This window comes from Musa acuminata, chromosome BXJ2-11 (assembly GCF_036884655.1).
Source record: "Musa acuminata AAA Group cultivar baxijiao chromosome BXJ2-11, Cavendish_Baxijiao_AAA, whole genome shotgun sequence".
In the NCBI taxonomy this organism is placed as follows: domain Eukaryota; kingdom Viridiplantae; phylum Streptophyta; class Magnoliopsida; order Zingiberales; family Musaceae; genus Musa; species Musa acuminata.
In genome coordinates this window covers 2,481,396-2,504,959 of record NC_088348.1, presented here as the reverse complement: position 1 = coordinate 2,504,959, position 23,564 = coordinate 2,481,396, and the positions used below count along the sequence as shown (strand labels likewise).

General features: G+C 37.9%; 2 protein-coding genes across 5 annotated transcripts in view; both read right to left on the bottom strand.

Annotated features, from left to right (window-relative positions):
* LOC135627749 (protein unc-13 homolog) overlaps positions 1-16,896 on the bottom strand; it is a 28,483-nt gene extending 11,587 nt beyond the window's left edge. Inside the window, exons 1-16 of one of the 4 annotated variants that reach the window (XM_065133982.1) lie at positions 16,656-16,896; positions 16,504-16,568; positions 14,386-14,653; positions 14,147-14,213; positions 13,898-14,039; positions 12,247-12,414; positions 12,065-12,163; positions 11,689-11,889; positions 11,488-11,589; positions 9,572-9,799; positions 8,195-8,278; positions 6,247-6,333; positions 5,984-6,166; positions 5,719-5,874; positions 5,015-5,107; positions 4,116-4,187 (exon numbers count right to left, since the gene is read on the bottom strand). In XM_065133982.1, the coding sequence (XP_064990054.1) occupies positions 4,116-4,187; positions 5,015-5,107; positions 5,719-5,874; positions 5,984-6,166; positions 6,247-6,333; positions 8,195-8,278; positions 9,572-9,799; positions 11,488-11,589; positions 11,689-11,889; positions 12,065-12,163; positions 12,247-12,414; positions 13,898-14,039; positions 14,147-14,213; positions 14,386-14,653; positions 16,504-16,568; positions 16,656-16,809 (2,169 nt within the window). In that variant the 5' untranslated portion in view covers positions 16,810-16,896. The remainder of the gene's footprint in view (positions 1-4,115; positions 4,188-5,014; positions 5,108-5,718; positions 5,875-5,983; positions 6,167-6,246; positions 6,334-8,194; positions 8,279-9,571; positions 9,800-11,487; positions 11,590-11,688; positions 11,890-12,064; positions 12,164-12,246; positions 12,415-13,897; positions 14,040-14,146; positions 14,214-14,385; positions 14,654-16,503; positions 16,569-16,655) is intronic. The other 3 variants (XM_065133980.1, XM_065133979.1, XM_065133983.1) reach the window with 3 other exon arrangements.
* Positions 16,897-17,140: 244 nt separating this feature from the next.
* Positions 17,141-23,265, bottom strand: LOC135627748 (E3 ubiquitin-protein ligase At1g12760-like). Its single transcript, XM_065133978.1, has 5 exons — positions 22,594-23,265; positions 19,910-20,029; positions 19,686-19,818; positions 18,543-18,704; positions 17,141-17,557 (listed from the first exon to the last, which is right to left on the bottom strand). The coding sequence occupies exons 1-5, from the start codon at positions 23,127-23,129 to the stop codon at positions 17,384-17,386; spliced, it is 1,125 nt and encodes a 374-aa protein (XP_064990050.1). The 5' UTR covers positions 23,130-23,265; the 3' UTR covers positions 17,141-17,383.
* Between the last annotated feature and the right edge of the window lie 299 nt (positions 23,266-23,564).

Sequence of the window (23,564 nt, the reverse complement as noted above, 5' to 3'; positions counted from 1 at the left end):
ATTGGACTCTTTGATACGAGTCCATATGAGGATCTCATGACTATGTCTGTCTATGCAACACTCGTTACGATGGGTTAGTACAGCTCATTAATTCATATCTAAGCAACCAATGATCGGACAAATAGTAATGACTACTCAATTTCTCACATAGCATAAAAGAAGGAATAAGAACAATATAAATCATACCAATATGTTCAAGTACAAAAGCCAAAAAAGTAACTATGAAGTAAGTACGAAACAATTCTAGCAGTATATTAGTCACAAGATTATCACAAATCTCAAAATTAGTCATTCAATGGATCTTTAGCTGTCCAAATTAGAAAAAGAAATGACTGGTTTACAAAGGCCTGCATGCATAAACATAAACAAACAGTACGTACTGCCTGCATCATGCCATTGTAGGCGGTACAGCGAAAGTTGGTTTAATCAGATAACAATTTCAATCATCTTGACCAAGAATTAAAGTTTCAGGAGTACCAGGACAATAAAAGCCAAGTACCTAATCATATCAATCTACAAATATAAACCGCCAGACTAACCAAAACAACAGTGAGATGCTGCTTTTTATATTTACTGTTAGGATCGAGAGCACTAAGAGGGGGGGGGTGAATTAGTGCAGCGGAAATCTTTCAGCGATTTAAAACCGAAAGCTGCGTTGGTCCGATAAAAACGATTTCGATGTAAAAGCCGATTCTAAGATTACTTAAGATTAAGCGCAATTTACGTCTAAGCACAGTTTACGTCTAAACTGAGTTTGCGTCTAAATACAGTTTGCGTCTAAACGCAGTTTTGCGTCTAAACACAATTTTACGTCTAAACGCAGTTTTGCGTCTAAACTCAGTTTACGTCTAAACGCAGTTTTGCGTCTAAACGCAGTTTGCGTCTAAAAGTAGTTTACGTCTAAAGCACAGTTTTATGTCTAAACACAGTTTGCGCAGTTTGCGTCTAAACACAGTTTTGCGTCAAAACTCAGTTTACGTCTAAACGCAGTTTGCGTCTAAACGCAGTTTTACGTCTAAACGTAGTTCTACGTTTAAAAGAAGTTTACGTCTAAAACACAGTTTTATGTTTAAACACAGTTTGCGCAGTTTACGTCTAAACGCAGTTTGCGTCTAAACGCAGTTTTACGTCTAAACGTAGTTTGCGTCTAAAACAGTTTCAAAGGGATCTAAACTTAGAAGCTAGTTCGTAAAAGCGCAGAAGACAGTTTTGCAGAATCAAAACACAAACGTAAGCTGATCGTACGAAAAACACAAATTTACGTCTGAATGCAAATTCGAAAAGATCAGCACTTAGAACTTATTCGTAAAGGCGCAGAGAGCAGTAGTTATGTAGGAGGTTTGCAGTAATGATAAGGTACTCGAAATAAAAGCAAACCAGAGATTTAGAGTGGTTCGGTCAGTCTTGACCTACTCCACTTTTGGCTTCCTCCTCCGACGAGGTCACCGACGTCAACTAGCTGCCTTCCTTCAATGGGCGAAGGCCAACTGCCCTTTTACAGTTTCTCTCCTTTTGACGGGCTCAGGAGACAACCCTTACAGATCCTTTCTCTCCTCTCTTTACAACTCAAGACTTCAAGAACAGAAAGAGAACTTTTGGACTTTACACAAATTTGAGCTCTTAGAATCACAAAAAAGATCAAGAATTCGGTGTGTATCTATATCTTTTCAGTGCTGAATGGGTGGGGTATTTATAGGCCCCAACCCAATTCAAATTTGGAGCTCAAAACGATCAAATCCCGGAATTCCGGGATCAGGCGGTTGCACCTCTTGACTGGAGAGGTTGCACCGCCTGGCAGAGCTCGAAGACTGAGCCTCTGGGCGGTGCCACCTTTGTCAGAGGCGGTTGCACCTCTCTGCCAGAGCTCGAAGACCGAGCTCAGGCGGTTGCACCGCCTGACTGGAGAGGTTGCACCGCTTAGTCTCGCTCGGAGACTGAGCCCTGGGCGGTTGCACCTCTTGGCTGGAGCGGTTGCACCGCCCAGTCTCGCTGGGAGACACAGCCTGGGCGGTGCTACCTCCCTGCCTGGGCGGTTGCACCTCCCACAGCAACCTGGGTCCGAATGGGTTGAACCATTCGACCCAATTTGAGTTCTTCAGGGGCCCAATTGCCCCAGGATTAAGCTAATGGGATCACCTCCCATTTCTAACTTAATCAAAGTGCTAACTACGATTATTTCCTAAGACATATTCTGCAGCTTGCTTTGGTGCGTCACTCGCTTCTTCCGGCGAGTTTCCGGCGAACTTCCGTCGATCATCCGATGAACCCTCGGTGATACTCCTGCGGACTTCCGACAAACTCCTGGACTGCGACGATCCACTTGGCAAGTTCTGACGAGCTCCTTTGGCAAGCTTCTGGACTTCTCGGATTTGTTCCTGCAGAACCTCTGACGACTGTCCGAACTTCTGTCGAGCTCTCGAACTTCCAACGTGATCATTGTCATGACTCCGGCGCAACTCCTGCTGCATGTCTTACTTTCATCGTAGTTAATCCTGCACACTTATCTCAACACATACATTAGACAACAAATGACAATTGACTTCATCATCAAAATCCGAGATTCAACATTTACGAGTTAGGGTTAGATCTTGTTTCCCCTTACCCTGGACTCCACATTCTTCACACCCTCGACTTAGCTGCACACTAACCCACTATCAGTTCAATCCATTGATCGAGATACCAGCATTTTTCTTAAGATAAGTCAACCACTTTTCTAATTCTCTTTCTATTTCAATTTTCTCGTTTCTTCTCATGACTACCTTTGAACGTCACCGAGTTAGGTTATTATTTCATTCCCCCTTCAACCCTGGAGTCGACATCCTGTAAATTCTCAGCTTCAACTGCATTCTTTCATGCCTCCAGAGAAATCCATCAGTGGAAATAAGCATTTTTCTTAAAGTAAGTGATCCTCATCGCTCTCTATTTCAATTTTCTCATAATCACAGCATGTCTACATCAGAATGTGACTGTATTGTGCCATGCAGATTGCATGTCCATGCCAGCCATATTTGAGCTTGAGTATGTATGGTGAATATGAATAGTTTCAACTTGATCACTTTCTTTCATCAAATGAATTTTTTAGTGAATAAATTATTGGTTTTAATTATGATGATAAAAAAACAAGTCCAACATAGAATGGTTGCAGAAATATTGTGTAACAAACACCAGACCATAAACATAAAATAAAGGATAACAAACAAAAGAAGAACATTAGTGAAAGTACTTGTAGAGTTTGGACTTGGCAGAACGAGTACAATGTGGCTATAACCAGTAATTCAAATTAATAATTCATGACTAGAATGTTGTTTTGACACAATGGGCAAGTGAGGAGTTGTTATGCTAGTAGCTGTTCTCTACAAAGTCAGATTTTCATTGTCAATAATGGGTTTCTATGAGTTCAATAATTGTGATTAAACTCATTAAAGTTTTAGATCTTAGACAGTTTTCTAAAAAGATAGAATGGAAGTCAATGAAACACATATGCCATTTCCACATGTTGATTCAACAATATTTAAACACCCAATACGAAAAATATTGACATAAAAGAATAAATATGTCATCGTTACCATCATAAATATATCTTTACACATCACCCAATTAGCTAATTCGAGAAACAGGTAGTTATAAGTCACAACAAATGATGGAAGTAATGGCAAAAGCAACCAAATCCATTCATCAAGATGTTACTTTGCACCGTTGTGTGTCCAAACACGAAAATTTACTTAAGATGAAAAAAGTAGCATTCTCATGCAATTAATTTTATTTAATCCACATCACAGAAAAATGATGTCAAATTGCAAATAAGATCAACCCACCACTCCCCTAGCTGACAAGTCACAAGAGAGACAAAAAAAAATATAATAAATATGATCAAAGTATCCAAACAGCAGTTCCAATTATATCAAGTTTTTGGAGGAAAAAAAAACGATACTCATACAACATATCCTAAATGTATCAAGAAGAATAATGATTAATGAGATATCAGGATTTGGTTAGAATTTCAACATCTACATGACTACATATTAGATTGCATCATATTCATTACTCAAAAGATGAACCAGCATGCATCAAAATGCATTAAATACAAGAATACAATCTGATAAGCAGATTCAAACCTCCTCAATTATTCGAAAAACTTCAATTATTGATGCAGCTTGTCTTTGTTGATTTGATAAAGGCTCCCAATCCTATATAAATCATATAATGTGCTTATTTAAACTGCATGAAGAAATAAATCACTAAGGAGAAGTAATCATGGTCGTACATAGCTCATTGTTTACCAAATCATCTATTACAAAACAATTGAAGAGTTAAGTAGCATTCCCATTTTAGATTGCTCCAGTAAACTATGAAAAAATGTTTTCCCAAACTTAGGAAAGACTACTTTGTGAAGGTTGTTGCCGGAACACAGATGCATGCCATTTTCAATATGTCCCAGTTCTAAACCAATCTTAAGCTCATTTGAAAGACAACTAGCAAATTCTAAAACAGTGTAAAATTCATAACACACCTGTAGGATACGAATCTTCCATTAGGATGTGATTCATAACACAAGCTCATTTGAAAGCTTTTCAAACATCATAGATCATGTTTGCAGGAGCGAATCTTCCATTAGGATGTGATTCGATTATGGCCTGAACCCACCTGTAGGATACTAGCCCTATGTCAATGTATTTTCTTTATCTATATATGCATGATTCACCATATTGTTCCCCAGGTTCATCTTTGATCAGATCACTTGATGCATGTCCTATCCATTATTGTCTTATAAAATCTATATGGTTTTGTCCAGTTCCCATACCAGAACATGTTGAGCTTATCTACATAGAATAGCACTTGAAAGCAACAAGTCACTGAAAGAACCCATGTGGTAATATCATGTTGGTATAACGCAGCCAAAACTCACAAAATTATAAGAAGTTCAAAACAGTCAATACCTCATTCAAAGAAAAAATTGTAAGAAAGCTAGAAGATATGAAGCATGGTTTCTCAAACCAGATATAACAGTCAATACCTCTATGTTAATGGCACGTTGTGTCCATTCCAAGATGTTATTTTGTTGAGTTTGCACCCAGTGAACAATAAGTGGAGAACAGAAAGATCTAATCTGTAAAGACAAATATAATTAGCTTCACATCAACTTTGTCAATTAGGAAAATTAATAATTAGCTTCACATCAACTTTGTCGATTAGGAAAAACATTAGTGTACACATGCATGTTTACAGATGTCTAAGTCCAAGGATAAGCTTTATGGCACTAGGAAGCTACAGTACAGTACCATACTATTTCATCAGAAGACCAGTATGGTTTTGGTATGCAATATGGAAATCTTTGATCATACTTACAAAATCTTCAAAAGTAAATATAAAATTTTAAGCATTCTTCAAAATGTTTATGGGCAAATAGTGATCGAGGAAGAGTAACTTTTCTATCAAAATAGAACGATGTTGTAAGAAGAATTTGTTTTCTTTCCATAAGTAGCCCTAATAGTTTTAGTATTTAAGTGAATGCTTGCCAAAACAACACAAATAGTTTGTGAAAGAAAGAAACTAGTGTAAGTCCAAAACTTCTGTAATTGTTTTCATGATAAATAATGAGAAAATCTAATGGGAAAATGTTAAAAAGTTTTTAACCAAATAATTTGACTTGCTGATGAAGTTTAACCTGGATATTTTTACCACTCAAGCTACCTAAAATCTGAGAAATTAATTTTAAACCTGATAAGGATGTATATAGTTGGCTGTTGGAGATCTCTTTTTTTCTCCATATGCAGAATGCAGTATATAAGTCAGATAAGACTCCAAACTATTTGATGCTGCAAGCACTTTGATGGTGCTTTCTGAAAGATGTGAGACCACTTCCAGGAATGGCTTCTAGACATGGAAAAAATAGGATTATTTAGACAACTAGTGTAAATACTAAATAATGTGGTTTATAAATGATGTAACATTCGAATAGTGAACCTCCATTCATATAACATACCAGGTGTTTCCCATATAACTGGTGCAGAAGAACAGCAGCAACTATCCCAGCTTCAGGATATTGCTGGCATAAAACAGGACTAAATAGAGTGTACTCTTTCTCAGCAACTGCCTTAAACTTGTTTGCTAGCATGACAAGAGAATGATCCTTTTCCAAATTTTCTGCATCCAAAAAGTTGAGGACCTAGACTTACAAAGAATACAAAGTTTGTATCCGAATCTTTGTTGGAAACATGATGGAAAACTTGAAATGACAGAAATTACCTGTCTATATGCAGCTCCAATTGACTTCTCAACAAACATATGGGCCAACTTTGATGCAGCAAGGTTTTCAGCCATAGGCCTGACGTGCTGTAATTGAACAAATACTGATGTAGTCAACTGACATGACAAGTTTTGAATTGAATAATTATTAACATGAGAAGTCTCAATATAGGCAAAATATTATACGAGGCAGAAAAAAAAAATGTATTTATAAGCCATTGATTTATGGGACTTTTGACACACTTTGTCACTAAAAATACCAATTGTTTGACACTACTTGTAACTTGTAAGCATATCCACTTGCCAGAATCTGTTCATCACGCTGTTCCCAATTGGTTCCCATTTGAATAGTTTGTTTGTAGAATTCCATTAGATTCTAAATAAAAAGCACGTTCAGTTTTCTTCCTGGTAAGGTTTACCATACCGTGACGTACCACTCGATACAGGCAGTACATATCGGTCTAATAGGGGACCGATACGGGTGGTACATCGGTACACACCCATATACCATGTGTCAATATATACCATACCAACAGCTGGTTCGTACATCAGTATGGACCAAAAGGTGAACCATGATTCTTGATGTAACAAAATGTTATTAACTAATAAGGTCCTTAAAAAATGCTCCCTGTTGCAATGCCAAAGAGCTTTGTATGTTACGAGAGTGGTGATGGTACACATAAAGATCAATAATGATACCAATACAAATTCAGAAGAGGATACTATATTATAAGTTATCATTTACCTTCATCTGTATAAGCATATGGGCTAACAAGGACTAGTCAATTTGGGTGGCTCCCACATGACGTGAATCCCGAAAGGCGCCTCTAGTAGAGGAGTCACCTTTGGCTCGTACGAGGCATTGATTCCCCTACTCCTCAACCAAAGTGGAACTAAACGTGCTTATCAGTGCCTGTATGAGAGTTGAGGCCTTTGGCCTCATGGTGGGCCTCATCTGATAAGTCATCATTTGTCTTTATTAGTGCGAGAATGTAGGTTCGCGACGAATTGTCAGCTCTGGGTGGGTCCTACGTGTTTTTATCCTTTAGAGGTGGACACCGAAAGGCGCCTCTAAGGGAGGAGTCACCTTTGGCTCTTATAAGGCCTTAGTTCCTCTACTCGAGCGATATGGACTAAGCATGCTTATCACTATACAGCCTAGAGCACAAGGCTCCAGAGCAAATGTGGTTCTCTAACTAAATTATATAGATATAAACAAGGTTTCCAGACCTATGCTAGCCCATGGCTGATTCCATATGGATCTGGTCCGTTCCGACGTACATGTCGATATGCAGGAACATATCACAGTACCAATTTGCTTGGGGCGAGAACAAAGAGGAAGGAGGAAGAGGAAGAGGAGGAAGAGGGTCGAGGGGATGGAGGAGACGGAAGAAGCAACAATGAAAGAAGAGGAGGAGATATATCATCGATGAAGCATGAAAGCAGCAGAGATAAAACACTCACAAGCCCTAGTGTATCAGGCAATGCGAAAAAAAAATAAAAGCATTAAATAACAAATCGAACCAGACCACTGGTTTTAAGCACTCTGCGTCCCATTGGTGGTCAGCAGACGTACGAGCAGTTTTTTCCTCTTCGTCACAGTGTCGCTATTGTCTCCCAATCAGGATCCTTATTTCCTTCTCCTCTTCTTCCTCGTCAACTCTTCTCCTTATCCTCCTACTCCCATGCTTTCTCCCTGTTTCCCTCTGGCCCAAGGGTTTACCATTCCATATTATGTGTTTTGTATGTTGATCCAGACCAGTCAGGTTGCCAATTGGTATTGGCACTGGACCAAGATTTGAATCTCTGACAAAGTTCTTATAATAGATTCTTGAAATAGACGCTAATGCAGGTTTGCTAAACTTGGTGAAAAGTTACCAAACACATTACAAAAGTATAGTACCAAAAAAGATCTTCTGGAACTGGAAGAAGTGTATTGATTACTGACCTTGATTTCTGCACATTCATAAGGAAAACTTGATCCGGTAAGACATGCCAATGCCAGCAAATCTTGAAAAGTAGAACAATTATCCTATTTAAAGAAGATAACAGCAAATTAGTAAATAAATCCTCCAATATTAGGTATCTTCCACAACTAAATACAGATCAGTTGATTGTACATTACTTACCTACATAATCGATTACACCACATAGCCAAAGAGGCAAATAGCAGCTCATTCTTCTTGTAAACATGAAAATTGAATTAAAAACTGCATTAAACCATGGTATGAAATTTCGAATGGTACCGCCTTGTCACGGACAAACTTCTAAACAAGATGTTGGATGTAATGCTTATGTGTGTCCGTGTCTTTTGGCATGTTTATGCCTTGTACAACATGTAGAGGGGCGGCCGAAGGCTTAATAGTCCCATTTTAGTTGGGTTAGTGGCCTATTTAGGCTTGTAAATAAAGGTTGTGTCATGTGGACACGTGCGAGAGCTTTTCGGTCTGTAATGGATCATTTTACCCTTTGTTGTGCCATTGTTCAGAGCTTGTAAAGTCTGTTTGTAATTTGCATTGTCTATGAAGTGTTTTTCGGAGATGTTTGCTTGTGGATCCCGATTGAGGCGTTCTCTCGTTTGTTGGTCCTAAGGGACAATGGGAGGCTTCGGGGAGGCTGACCTTTGCGGACGGACGCGCGAGGGTGCCGCACGACTTAGGCAAAACCAGCTAAGTCCATGACAGCTCGGTACGGGCGGTATGTACTGGTCCAACAGCATACCGGTACGCGAACCGCCCACTACCGGACGAACTGTGCTATATTGCTACAGTAATACACTGTAGCAGTGCTATAATGCTGCAGTAGGAGGAAATCGCTCGGTAAGCCCTGGTGTACCGCTCGGTATGCCGGTACCATACCGTACCGAGCCAATTTCGAAACACCGATACGATACAGTATTGCATATCTTGCATTTAACAACTTATAATATTCAGGAAAATAACTTCTTTAAAGCTCAATTTGATGACAGTATGCTGCACTTTAAAAGAAAGGGGAAAATCCAAAATAGCCTTCCTCTAACTTCTATCAGAGTGATTGGTTAAAAAAATAAATCCCAATAACTTCCAAGGCTTGGTATGCGAAGACCAAATAGCCATAACTCCCATAGTGTTTCATTGATCCTAAACTACAACATGCACATCTTTGAAAACACTGTTATGTTGAATAGCCTCTGCAAAGCTTCTAAAGTGATTGGCATTCTTTAAGATAAATTGGAGTACAGTCATCAAGTAGTTATGGTTTTGCTCATCAAACTTTATCATACCTAAACGTAAGCAGAAATTATCAAGTTACTTGTGCATAGAATATATATTCAAGGAAAAATAACCTGATTAAAATGCAGATGATAGTCCTCTAGTTGATTACAACACCACATATTGATATTAAAGATAACAGAATCGACCAAGTTCAAAACCCTTCTACCACCAGATGCTACAACTGAACAACTGAGACTGCTTGTATACTGTCCCATCATGTCACCATCTTCACATGATAGTGCTTTGTGTAACTCGACAACTGTGAGTTTCAGAAGTTTTAACTCACCCGTCTGAACAAACTACAATGAGGGAAAAAAACACTTCTTATTAGACAATGGTCCAGTAAACTAGTAAAGTTGACAAAGATAAAATTAGGTATTTGTTCCGAGAACTACATCTTTTAGCAACCATGTACTGCTTAAAAAGACTGTCAGATATGCATCTACAGAAGTTAATTCCAATTCAAATAATAGACCACATTAAGAAAGAAGTCACATTTTAAATGAATATGATCAAAGACTTCATTTTCACTGGAAGAAACTGAAAATGCACCTAATTTCACGAACAGCATTATGGATATGGATGAAACAGCATGCATAAATAGGTGGACCTGATAAACTAACACATCATTGATGGATTGTGGTTGACAATACCTAATTGAACTACAACCAAAGGCAATGAGCTTTGACTTGTTCCCTAGGGTCAATTTCGGGCATTGGTTAACAAATCTAGACCAACCAAAGCCTTCCAAAATGCCAAATAAAGTTTTCCAAGGCCGTCACTCCCAAGTCCCAACCAACCTCTATTATAACGACCACTCTTCATTGAGCTACTCAATAGTATCTTTGTTCTCCACCAGTCACATTCTCTTAGGCGCTACTGTTATTCTAAGGTTCAGTTTTAGATGCTATTAATCCTTGAAGATTCACTTTCATTTGCTTGAATCTGCTTTTGCATATCACAACACACAACCAACTCAAGTTTTCCATTAACTACTAGTCGCATAACATCCTTAATAACAAAAAGATGTTCCTACCATGAAAACATGCAAAACCTGAAAACCAATTTTGTCCAACTTTAAGAAATCTTATTTGTTATCTATAGTTAATTGATCATTTCATATGTTTATGAGATCTAAACTAAAGATTCACAACTACAGATGAACCTATATGTAAAGTTAAAGTTCATTAGGAGAAACATCCAAACAAATTTATGAGAACTTTTATTTCCATATGTTCCCTTCTATAACTTTACAAACATGACATGTGTTATTACCATAATATTTTTCTTAATTTCCATTCTGCACAAAACAAAAAAAACATTGTCAAATCCCTGAAGGTGTTTCAGTTGAATAGTCATGCATCGATGCAAATTAACATGCGTCCTACTTCATTATTAATACTAATTCTGACTTCATCACAAGAATATGTGAAAAAATATGCGAAACTACAAGGTGAAATTTTTAACATAATAGCATAAAATCATAATTTCCTAAGCATATAGAAAGATAATATCATGAACACACAAATGTTTAGGATCAAGTACCGAACAAAATCAGGCAACTACAAATTAGGCCTCAGAATATAGCATTGGAAAAAACCTAACAAAATTGTGAAATATGCATAGCCACACACTTATATGTTGCATGAGTACTAATTACCAGGACTCCATACTAAAGACATTGTTATCCTGATCAAACTTATCAATCAACAGAATGTCCAGAATCAGTAATAAGTAAGATAAATAACTCAAGAATTTTGTTGTGATTAGATTTCATTTTTGTGAATTAAGTTAAACCAAGTCCACTAAAATTGACTAAATATCTGTTGCTCATTTATCTTGTTGCTAGTTCTGTCAATATGTTGTAAAATTTAGCACCATATGAAAAGAAAACTATTCACAGTTCCAATTTTCAACCACATTGTCAACTCGATCTAGAATACTCAGTATCAGCTTTTAGCCATACTACTCAAGATATGATAAGTACCTGTACGAAAAGCACCCAAGCAAATAACGCATCATGGATCTTTTCAGTAATGCCTAATATGGGCCACGTCAACCTGAGAAATGCTAGAATTTCTTCGGCTTCCTAGAGTAAATTCAGAAAAGAGCATTACGTTGACAAGCAATCTAGCTCTCTTTAATTTAATCAACATATATTTGCATCAATTAGATCAAACTTACACACCTGTAAAAGCTGACCATCTTCAAGAACATCAAAAACACTAGAGAGTAACCTCTCATACAATTTGATGTTAAAATGATAACTTTCTGTCCAATATAAGGTTTCATGTGCAATCCCAAACTTTCCAGGCATGCTTGACAATTCAGAAGCATAATTTCTGAGAGCTTTTAAAGTCTCAGCAAGCCTGTCTGTAGAAATCCACTCCTGTGACCACAACATGAATCGAAATAGGAGTTAAGAAAATAAACCCATAATTTGGGTCAAATATATGAGTAGCAATTTACTTATAACAAGTCCATGAATTCTAAAAAGTCAAGCAAGAACTCATGTCATAACTTCTAAAACCTATGAATTACATTGTAATTGAACAAGCTCTTGCCTCAGTGTTTCTAAGGTTTGAGATAAGGTTGCTCAGGTTTGCAGGTGTAACAGATATGGAGCTAATAGAACGCAGGAGAAGTTCTTCTAGGATATTTGCCTGTCAAAATAAATAAAAAATAAGAGAAAGCGTAAGAATCAATATGCAAGGCAAATTCGATCAAGCCATGATTTTGTGGCCACCTGTCTCTTCTGCCATCGCACATATGACCTTTCATTAGGAAAATCAGAACTGCATACGGCACTTAAGAGCTGCAAAGTTATCCGAGGGACATCAGCTTGTTTGTGCATCATCTTCAAAGTGAAGTTCCTCAACCCTTTCTTAGTGAGTGCACTGATTGCTTCAGAGATCTAGGGGATTAAAATTAAATTACATTCACAGTTTGCAAAGAAAAACTTGCAGAGAGTAGTTATTTAAATGTGAAAGCAATGGACTTGTTATTATCTGACATGTCCAGAAAGGCAAAAGGTGAATGCTGGCTCCCCTTGTGGAAGTCTTATTGTTACCACAAGCAAAAGTATAGCAATTTCAAAACCAATCCAAGGTGGGGAATTTCAAGTTGAGGAGCTAGACCACTCGTTATCATTTTCTAGATATAGATTGGACTAGGAGAAAAATACATGTCAACCAAAATTTCAACCATAAAAGAAAATATAGTAGAACCATATCAACTCAATTCTGCTATCAGAAACCAAAGTACAAACCAAGTTGATAATGAAAACTAAATAAGAAAATTTTAAAAAATAATTTAAAGGTAAGGCTACGTACATTGACCCTCTCCAGACACTACATTGGTAGGAGCCTTCTGCACTGGGTACACCCTTTATTTATGGAAACAGTATATTTCATTCTTATTAATGCCCCAGAATAGTAAAAAATCAAAGTGTATTTAAAGAAACTTATTTGAAAACCTAGCTTCCACTGATTACGGTGGTATTAATCTGGCAAAATGATTATTTAGAGCCAGCTTTATAGACAAAAAGGTTAGTGTTGTTGTTGGATGGTTAAGACAGCTTGTCGTTAGAGATAAAGGTGGCAAGTTCTGAACCCTCTTTTTTGTGAATATTTTATCATAGTTTTGTAGATGGAGAGGGCCAACATTTCTTTGCAAGGACAAAATCATAGTGCAATGTTCACCAAAGAGTGTAAATATTTATTTTTTGCTGTGACAAATTCAACGACGTCAATTACAGTGGATTTCTTTTTATTTGGAAGATTACTATAACGGTATAACACTATAACCTATCAATATATTTTTAACAACTGTATATAATGCATATCCAACATCTTGATTTTTAACAATCAGCTCAATTCAGAAGTTTCTCTGCTAGCACTAGATGTGACCCAATACATAAGGCACGACCAATGGATCACGAGCGGGTCAAGTTTGAATAGGCCGTTTTTATCACTCAAACTTTGACAACTAGGTCATAAAAAAAGACCCTAATACTGACCTAGGCTTCACCTCAAGTTCAACTACAAACATTGAGTTCATGATTTATTAACTATGCAATGAAAAAACAAAAGAATCTAAGTGCCAGAAAATATGTGCTTGTAAGATAAGAACTATTAAGATCTAAATCACTTAAATTTTGCTATAAAGTAGAAAATAGAGGCCATATACATATTAACCAATATGTCGTAGGAACTTGTACACAAAAGTGAGAGTTGAATATCTGATAGAATGTAGAGAAACAACAAATTATGTGAAGTCTTACCTGAAATCAACTAAATAGACTATACAAAATCACCTAGGAAGTTGGATAAATATATTCCTTATTAGTGCACACATGTAATGGATGATCTCTGAAAGGAAAAAAATTCAAATCTTGCCTCCAATTGGACACGAACTACTTCCAACATGGAATAATTGCAATCTTCTGTTACTGAACCGAGCTCATCGTTAGTAGCCTGTTCACTTGAAGCTCTAAAATTTTTCCCATTCTTCTCATCCTGGAAAAGGTCTGCTTCTCTCCTGAGTTTGCAAGAAGTTTATATCAAAGTGAAGAAGGGTACAGGAGAAAACAAAATGGGCAGAAGACACAAGTTATATAGCCTGGTAAATTTAGAGATAGAGATTACCGAGAAAGTACAAATGAAGCAAGAAGCACCTCGTACGCTGTTTGTTGTATATCATCATCAGACAACCCTTCAAGGTCCCTAAAACTAATGATCAGCTCAATGGGACCACAAATAGAATATGGTTACCGAAATTTACAAGGTATATACAAAGTATATGCTGCAGAAATGGAACAACCACCGCTGATGCATAGACAAGTATTTATTGCATCAATCAAGTGTGAATTATGATGTATATGTACCTGCATTGATTGAGGGTAAACCTAAAGAGAGGGCTTTTGCATCTTTTGCTGGTTGGGAAGGTAAATTTAACGCAGATGTATCAGCAGCATTCTCAATTTGACACTTCCCAGTTCCTTTACCAATTAAATTGTCAAGTTTCCCTGCTGAAGATGAAGGATGGCTAGTAGAAGTTTTCATCTCAACCTGAGGTGCAATTCGCACAGGAGGAGATCCAGATAATTCTGGTCTTGAGAGAAGAAAATAAAATCTTCCTGATGACAAGTTTATCTGCGAAAAAACAACATATTAACATCAAAGTTCACAAAAGATCTTCTGTAGTTAATAACAAACTAGGATTACATGCATGCATCATTTCAACAAGAAAACATCTCAGACAAGTAGCACACTGGGCTCCATAAAAGAGAAAAAAAAAGTTCCAAATAGTGCAAAAAATGTAGAAGAAAGGAAACTAATGGGTATCAACCACACTGGGAGAAGTGAAATTAAATTTTTCAATCATCACCAAGAACAATTTATTAATGCATCACAGATTTTACCATGTGGAATTGATAGGTTGACATATACAGAAAAGAATAGTATACTGTGAATGTTTGCCATGTCACTTCAAGTGGCAATAAAGCATGAACCACCAGCAGTACCTGCCAGCTCTCAGCTACAAGATCCCTAATAAACAACTAAAGCCTATACACAAACTGATATTCTCTTATTATGCATGTTCTTCAAAAGCAATAGCTCTTATAAATAGCCAATTAGCCTTCTAGGTGTAGTTTTATCCTCCCCCTAATACTCCAACTGCTTGGACGACAACAATAATATGACACAAAAAGGGAACAAGCCACCGATTTTTGGATAGGAAAATGATAAGAAGATTCCAAACGTGAATATACATAGAAAGGTTGATTACATTGTGTGTAAGTAGCTATGTCTAGTTGCACTACATCAAATTCTTAACCAATCATCATTGTGTAACTCACAGAAACAAAAGAAAAATCTTAATCATGGTATTCATGCAGCCGTGTTTCAGGACTATATTGTGAAATTGTGATTGAAGCTAAAAGCCATGAATCATGTAGAACACAAGAAACATGTTATCCATCTCGACACATATAACATCCTTATCAGGGTCCAATAATCTAACAGACACCAAGAACTTGAAGCAAAAGTAGATGACCATGGAAGAGTAAATTATTTTGTGCCTAGCATGGGCTATCTCACACTACAGAAAATTCTTGACTGAGAGTCATAGTGAAATCCAGGTATGCAACAAGAAGAAAATCTTAATTGAAGTATCAGAAATTCAGAACAGCCACATTCTAACAAAGTGATACAAAATAATGGACAGAGCTAAAAGCCAAGAATCATAAAACCCAAAATAACAGCTATCTGTTTCCACATAGATCACGTCCTTCCACACAACTGGGTTATCCAAAATATACCATGCGCCTAGCAAGCTATCTCTAATCGCACTACAGAAAATCCTTGACCATCTATGCAGCCATGTTCCAAGAAAGTAATGCAACATCATGAATAGAGCTAACAGCGAAGAATCATATAAAACCCAAGAAAACAGCTATCCATCTCCACATGTATAGCACCCTTACCATGATCGGACAATGGAACAAATACCAAGCACTAGAAGAATGAGCAGATGGACAGAAGGGTCAATCACTTTTGCCCCTAGTGAGCTATCTCAAACCACACTACAGAAAATCCTTGACCAAGCATCAAGGTGTAATCCAGGGTACAAAAGAATCTTTAATCACACTATTCACACACCAATATTTCAAGAAAGTGACGCAAAACCATAAAAGAAGTTAAAGCCAAGAATCTTATCGAACCCAACCCGTCTCCACACTTATATCTCCGTTACCATGATCGGGTTATCAAACATAAACCAAGAACTAGAAGAATAAGTGGATGAACATAGAAGGATAAATCACTTCTGGGCTTAACTGTTGACCGAACGTCATTCTGTCATGCGAGGTACACAAAGAGAAAGTTCATAATCGCAGGATCGATACAATCAATCATATCTGAAGAATGTAACGCAAAATCATGAATAGAACAAAAAGCCAAAGATCGTACAGAACGCAAGAAAACCATATACAGCACCTTACCATGATCGGGTAATCCAACCCTTCCCGGTACCTCCTAGAAGCTTCGGAAGGATCAAAGTCTCCACCTACAATCACGCCAAAGAGACTTCAACAACCGGAACGAAAGCGGCGACATTAAAGAACGAAGAAAAGAAAGCTCAGCTGAACAGCACCGGATTGTATGCATTCAAGAACATAGTCGGCGCTAATCGTATCCAAGTCGAGGGAGGCTAGCGCCGGAGCCCGTAGGTGATTCGTTGAGACGAGGAACTCAAGGAGCTTGCGGCGATCGCTTCGATACCGCTGCAGACGTAGAGAGGATTCCATCTGCCGATGGATGCGAGGAGTCGTCAAGCGCTCAGATAAATGCCCTTCTCCTCTGGACCTAGATTCTCGGGGAGGCGACAAATAAAACCAGGCCCGCTTTTTCTCCCTATTTACACGTACAGAGCGATGCTTCATATTATTTTTGTTTTTCTTTTAATTCCTTCTCCTATATCTATAACCTATCATTATAAAAGTATTGTAAATACTTGTTGTAGAGAAGGAAAAGACGAGCTTTGGAAATAACCAATATTTACCCCTTCCCCCCAACCCGACCGGATCAAATCAGACCGGGACACCGCCGGTTCAGTCGATAAGAAAACGAAAAGGCCAATGCACCACGAACAATAAATATATCATGATAAAGCATGCGCGACATCAATTATAGTATTATACTATTGACAGAACAATATAGATCGCTCACACATTAGCCAAAACATCGCTGAATCACACAGCAAAAGATACATGAAACAAGTTTTCTACTATCTCCCCCATTGAATCACACACGTTTAACTCCTAACCACTCCGAATTGCAAGATACAAGTACGCGCTAAAGCATCTTGTGGGCAGGCATCATCTACACCTCCTCCCTTCCGTGGTTATTGCTTTTCGCGATATTGAATTTGCAGAGCGGACAAGTCGCATTTATGCGCAGCCATTTGTCTATGCAGCCGCAATGGAAATGGTGACCGCATGGAAGTTCTCGCAGCTCGACACCATCGTCGTAGGGAGAAAGGCAAATGCAGCACGCCTGCAAGGTAGAACAGACATCTGAAACAAAAGGTGGGGAACAGGCAAATGCAGCACCGCACCTATATGTAGCATTAATAAAAGGAAACCGACTATAACATTTTTAATGTGGTTTAACAACAATCTCGCACTTTTACTCGAAATATGACAATGTTTAAGATAACTAAAATGTCCTGAAATAATGATACTGCTTGGAGATAGGCACTCAAATCAAATTGAAACATTGTCTGGGCTATTCAAGATGATAGCACAAATTTGTGCTGAAACCTACAAACTGCTTCAGAAGAATATGATAATTTCTCTTCCCTCTAGGGAAATTTCTCAAATTTAGTTACCGAATAAAAAAGACAGCTTAACTTGTAAATTTTATTTTATGGTTAGCAAAGCTGTGAAAATATTTGTTGGCATTTTAAATGAAGGACATAAAGAAATGGAGCATAGTTATATTAACCAGGATGGTTCAACTATTTAAGTTTCCTGCACCAAAAAATTAAGTTAAATAGAAAATACAAAAAATGCAAGTTGTCCTGCACCATCTAGAACTTTGACACCGACAAGGAACCTCAAAAGAACAAGAATAATAATGAAATTATGACATTTGTAAAGTGTGTGCTACATGACTAAATTCTCCTCATACCAATGAAACAAAATAATAGTTGTCAGAAAACAATGAGATATGACATGTTTGAGTCACAGACACAATGACTTTTACATGTTTATGTTATTGACAGTGGAAAGAGTAGTAATTCACTGGAGTTTTAACTATGAGAAATAGGGTAGAGAAAACACCAGATAATACAGAAACAGTAAATCAATATGTTCAACAAATTTCACCAGGAAGTACTCTTTAAAACTTTCAACTCTCACCATGCTAAGTGACTTAGAGAATTTTACTTGCTACGTGTTCTTGGTTGTCAAAATGTAGTCAACCATAAAGTTAAAATGGAGGTAAACAAAAAAAGTTAAGCATAGACTAGAAAGCTTACAGCATCCTCTGCTGGAAGAACACGCTCCACAGCTGGATCACTGCCACACTCTCTCATAATTCCACCAAAAGAGCTTGATAACTCATCAAGTTTTTCAGAATCTCCAATTTTACAAAATTTGTACTTTGAAAGTTGGCTTATGTCTTCTTCAGATGCTCCTTCCTGTTTTGCAAGTGAAAAGAATGCATCGTAAATTAGACACTATAAAGATTCATGTATTAATGTGCCATACTACCACAATACTTGCTCACACCAAAACCACATGTGGCATATTGAATTATTGTTTCTCATGCCAACTTATATAATCCAGGCACCATGCCATTATAACGAACGCACATAAATACCACGCAAAAACTGTAGACGTGACCAAAATAGACACAGAATAAAGAATATTAATCCTTGATATAAGACCTGAATTGATGGGATCAAGATAAACAACTAATTTCTGCTTGTACCACAAATGAAGGCAGACATCTAAACAACTAATTTCCAAACGCATGGGTGGCAATTATCATAATAGCACTAATTATCAATAATGTATGAATAATTTTTTTAGCAAAAGGTCACCATAAAGCAAGGAATTTACCTACACAAAATGGCATTTTTTTTAAAAACCATGTAAAAGGAGTCCGGCAGTCACCATGAAAGAAAGCTTGAATAATAACTTAAAAGGTATCCATAAAAAGGCAAAATTATTATAAGATGGAGAGTCCCTCACTGAATCTCCAAAGAATCCAACAAGAATAACTGATAGTGCATGAGGAAGAGATGATATTACCCAGAAAGACTGTACTAGATAGTGATGGCACCTGGAATTCTACTAGATCAGCTCCAGAATACATTTTAGCTAGAGAAAGATTTCTATGGCATCTTTAATAAACACCCACTTAGAACCAATATTGATGACCTTCACATCAATTTCAAGAGCAAATGGCAACACTATATAAAAATCAACCTAACAGTAAACTACCCGAAAGAGCTCCAGCAAGTCTTGACACCTACATTTCTCAATCCTCGGATTGGTAACAGATGAAATCATTTTGGTAACTATATAGAATTTATGTCTAAAAATTGCTTAAATTGACAAATTCATCAAGAATAAGGCTGTAGCTACAACAGACACTAACACTCAAGGAGGCAAACCTGATCAGCAACAGCATACAAAATAGCAATGATGCAAGGCAGACAACAACAAACAGCTATCCCAATCACACATGCCAAAGCGACGCAGAAAACAACAAAGAACACATCAAATGCTAGGAAAATTATACACAGCCTGCAAAAAAAAGAAATGTTAAAACTCATTTGATACTAGAGTTTCAAATTGAGAAGCCAAAAGAAACAGTTGATCTATTTCTTAGCAAAACCAGTAAAGTTGAGGTGCATCATGGGTCAGTGCTTGGCCTCCAGCAGATACCCAGTAGAATCCAATAATCCACCATATGAATGAGAACATAGTGTTTGCAGATTCCAAATTCTTTACAAAACTGCCAAAAAAGGGTAACAGGTGATAGGATCAAGAAGCAAGCATGGTATCCATGATAAAAATACATACATAAATAAAAATATCATATATCTCAGTGGGATACAAAGGTTAAGTATTGAAAGGCATACAATAATAAAACTATCTTATACCTCAATAGGCTACAAAGGTTAAGCATTCAAAGACAAAGAACCCACACAGGGTAAACATATATTTATTCATAAATATGATCCTTGCCCTTTCCAGGACTGGTATCAAGCTCATATGAAAATTTTCTCTGTGCATACAAGAGGGAAAGCTAAATTGCAGCACGTGACGTCTATATTTGCAATTCCAGCATACAGGAAGTGGCATGTTATAGTAGAAACAATTTATTAAAATTATTTAGAGGCAAATTCCACAAGTAATGACAGAAACAAAATTGTTGATAAAGGCAGATAACACTCGAGTTTCCCATCAGTTTGGGCATAATGGGGTCAGATATACCTAGTGATGCCCTTCTATCTACAAGGGTATTTTTCCATGATTTCAATACATCCCAACCACCATTCAAAATAGGCAAAGTACATCACAGAATTTGTGCTAGGGAACATCAGCCAACAAGAAAAGATGGTGTATGACCAAAAAAAAAAAAAAAAAAGAGAATACTCACATGGCTAGTATTTCATAAACCCAATATCCAAAGTAACGATTATGTAAGTGTCCACTATTAATGATTTTGCAAACACGTAAACACAATAAATCCTCTATTTTGGCCTAGCTGATTTAGCAAATTTATTGATGTAAACCACAAATTAACAATACAAATTAATTATATTTCTGCATACTTGCAACAATTTCACAAAAGATAAAGGAAGTCAACTATGAAGGTGCTAGTGGGACAAACTGGTCATGCAATTTGACATCAATGCATTATTTACACCACTTAGTACCATGATGTCAAGATATACACTTCTAACCTCAACTGATACTTGCACTTCTAACCTCAAGTAATACTCTAAATCTTCACAATTTACAAAATAGATTTCTGCAACCTTGAACCTATTAGAATTTAGCTCTTATCCAAACATCCATTACAATCGAACTTTATCCAAACCTTTCCACGAGTCAATTATACTTCCGGGAGTAGTTTCATGGTATCTTCATAAGCTTAGAAATATTGATGAAAAAAGACAATCTATCCTAAAGGACCTCTCCTCGGAAGACACCAGACTCCTGATCCAAGGCCTTCATTTTCCAAGAAACTATTCAATCATTCATCTAAAAGTTGTGTGAATTTATACCAATCAACGTTTGCCAAGGTTTCCTTAGGTTACTTGTGATAATTCTGTACCTAATCTCAGAACCACCAAGATACACAGGTATTGCACTGGATAACTTCTTGCATGTCTTCCTTTGACACAGTGAATAGTAACTTCAACTCGATGCCAATTGTTTCCTTTTTACGCTACCCACAACCATCTTAATATTCTCAACCCTAATATCATCATCTTAGCAGCACTGAACTCTATCAATTTTCAAGAAGCTCAATCGATTCATCTATCCGGATGGTCAATAAAATGCATTTATAAGAACCCCAGAATGGAAATATCCAAGGAATGCCATGCTCTCTCACCAAATAGATGCCATGTAATGCACGTAGGATTACTGTATCCACACAGAACCTGAGCATAAAACCTGCATGGCGCAACAAGTTCACTGTTCTGCACAGTGCAAAGTTGCCCGACAATCCCTAGACTGAATCAAACTGACCCATGTTAATACTCCTCCACCAATTCTTACCCTGACAACTTCTACAATGCCCTGGCTTCCTTAGCTTAGAAGACTAGAAACTAAGCTTGCTTGAATATTTTTTGCTAATCTCAGCCAATAGCTATTCAAAGCTTTATCTACATATGCATACTTTATCTACATACAGAACTTTGCATACTTCCTAGACAATACTTTGCACCCTTCCAATACAGTAATTTCCAGTGAGCTATCAACAAAAATAATTCGGAGAATGCAGACTCCCTATACAGAATATACCATTTTATCATAAACAGAGATTTGGAGGATGCATATTTTCCCAATTTTCTGACACATAAGGTATATTTCCTTCATTTAAAGCTTTTGAGTTTACCGATATTGATTTTTCAAAAGTAACGCTCACATAAAAGGATAAAAACCACAACAGAAGACCTTAGTTTCAAGATCAAAATGATCCTTTATAGTCAAAGGTTACCCAATTGCCAGATTTTTAAGTTGGAGATGCCATCATTTCTGACCAGTTACTCTTGTCGATTCACATAATATAAGTCTGCCAAACAATCTCCAGATCTATCATGTAAAGGAAATTTAACATACTGAAAGACATCCAGAAATGTAGCTCATCTACATCATGCAGAAAGGTAACCGGTTCATGTACATCACGCAGAAAGGTAACACAAACATGAAACAAGCACATCATTCATTCAAAATCGATAAAAATCGCTGTAGTATTATATGTCGAATCCATGTGGATAACAAGGGGGAAATCAGTGATATTTTGATAGCATCATAGTAGAAGCAAGACTTTAAGCCTCTCACCTAGTACCATCTTCGTCCTGACCCTGCTCATCGTCCATAGCTTCTCCCACCTCCCTCGGTGAATTGGAGGCGGAGCTCCTTCCACTCCCACCCTCTTCCTCATCCAGAAGAGGCCCCGCGAGTGGGTGCCTTCGTCGGTATTCGATGCAAACACAGACCATATGCAGCACGCACTGCAGCGCATACCCCACGATCCAGAGCCGAAGAGGCATCGAGGGCATCTCATCCCGACTCAAAATCAGCACCCCGAAAGCCACGCCCACGAACGCCAGGTTCCACAGGATATCAAGAAACACCACGGGCTTGGAGTAGGCCCAGTCGCTCTGCCGCTCCTCCAGATGCTCCGCCGCCGTCTCTCGCACCATCATCGACGGCTCCCTCATCACGTGCCGGCTGCTCGCCCCGTGGAGGAATCGGGCTGCACGTAAGAAACCAGGGCCCCTCCCGGTCCGGCGGCCGCCGTTGGGGGCAACGAGGAGTGGCGCAGGGTCAACGCTGGCGTCCCCGCCAGGACCCGGAGGCCTCGTCGTCGCCATTCCCGATATCAAAGAGACGAAATCCCTTGTCCTTGCACTAGCCCCGACCGATCCGATCGCTTCCAGTCATGGCGATCCCGGCATCGAAACCCTAGGCAAACGAAAGAGACGACAGCTTTCCGATTTCGATCGAGGGAATGGAGGTCGAGCAGCAATGAACATTTGACACGTGACCCGTCAACTTATAAGAAGTGTGAGTCGCGAGTCACCAGAACGGCTTTTCCCGGACTCGACTTGGGCCTGTACAGGTCCAGCCCGTAGCTCAACTGTTGACACGCCCTCAAATAACAAATATATTTATTATATAATAAATATATCAAATTATGTGTGTCTGTTAAGAAATAGAGACAGCTAAACTGTAAATAAAATATTATAGAGTAAATCTGTATGAGATAGGGCATGATTTGGTAGCATGCCCCCTGGCAACCATGCACA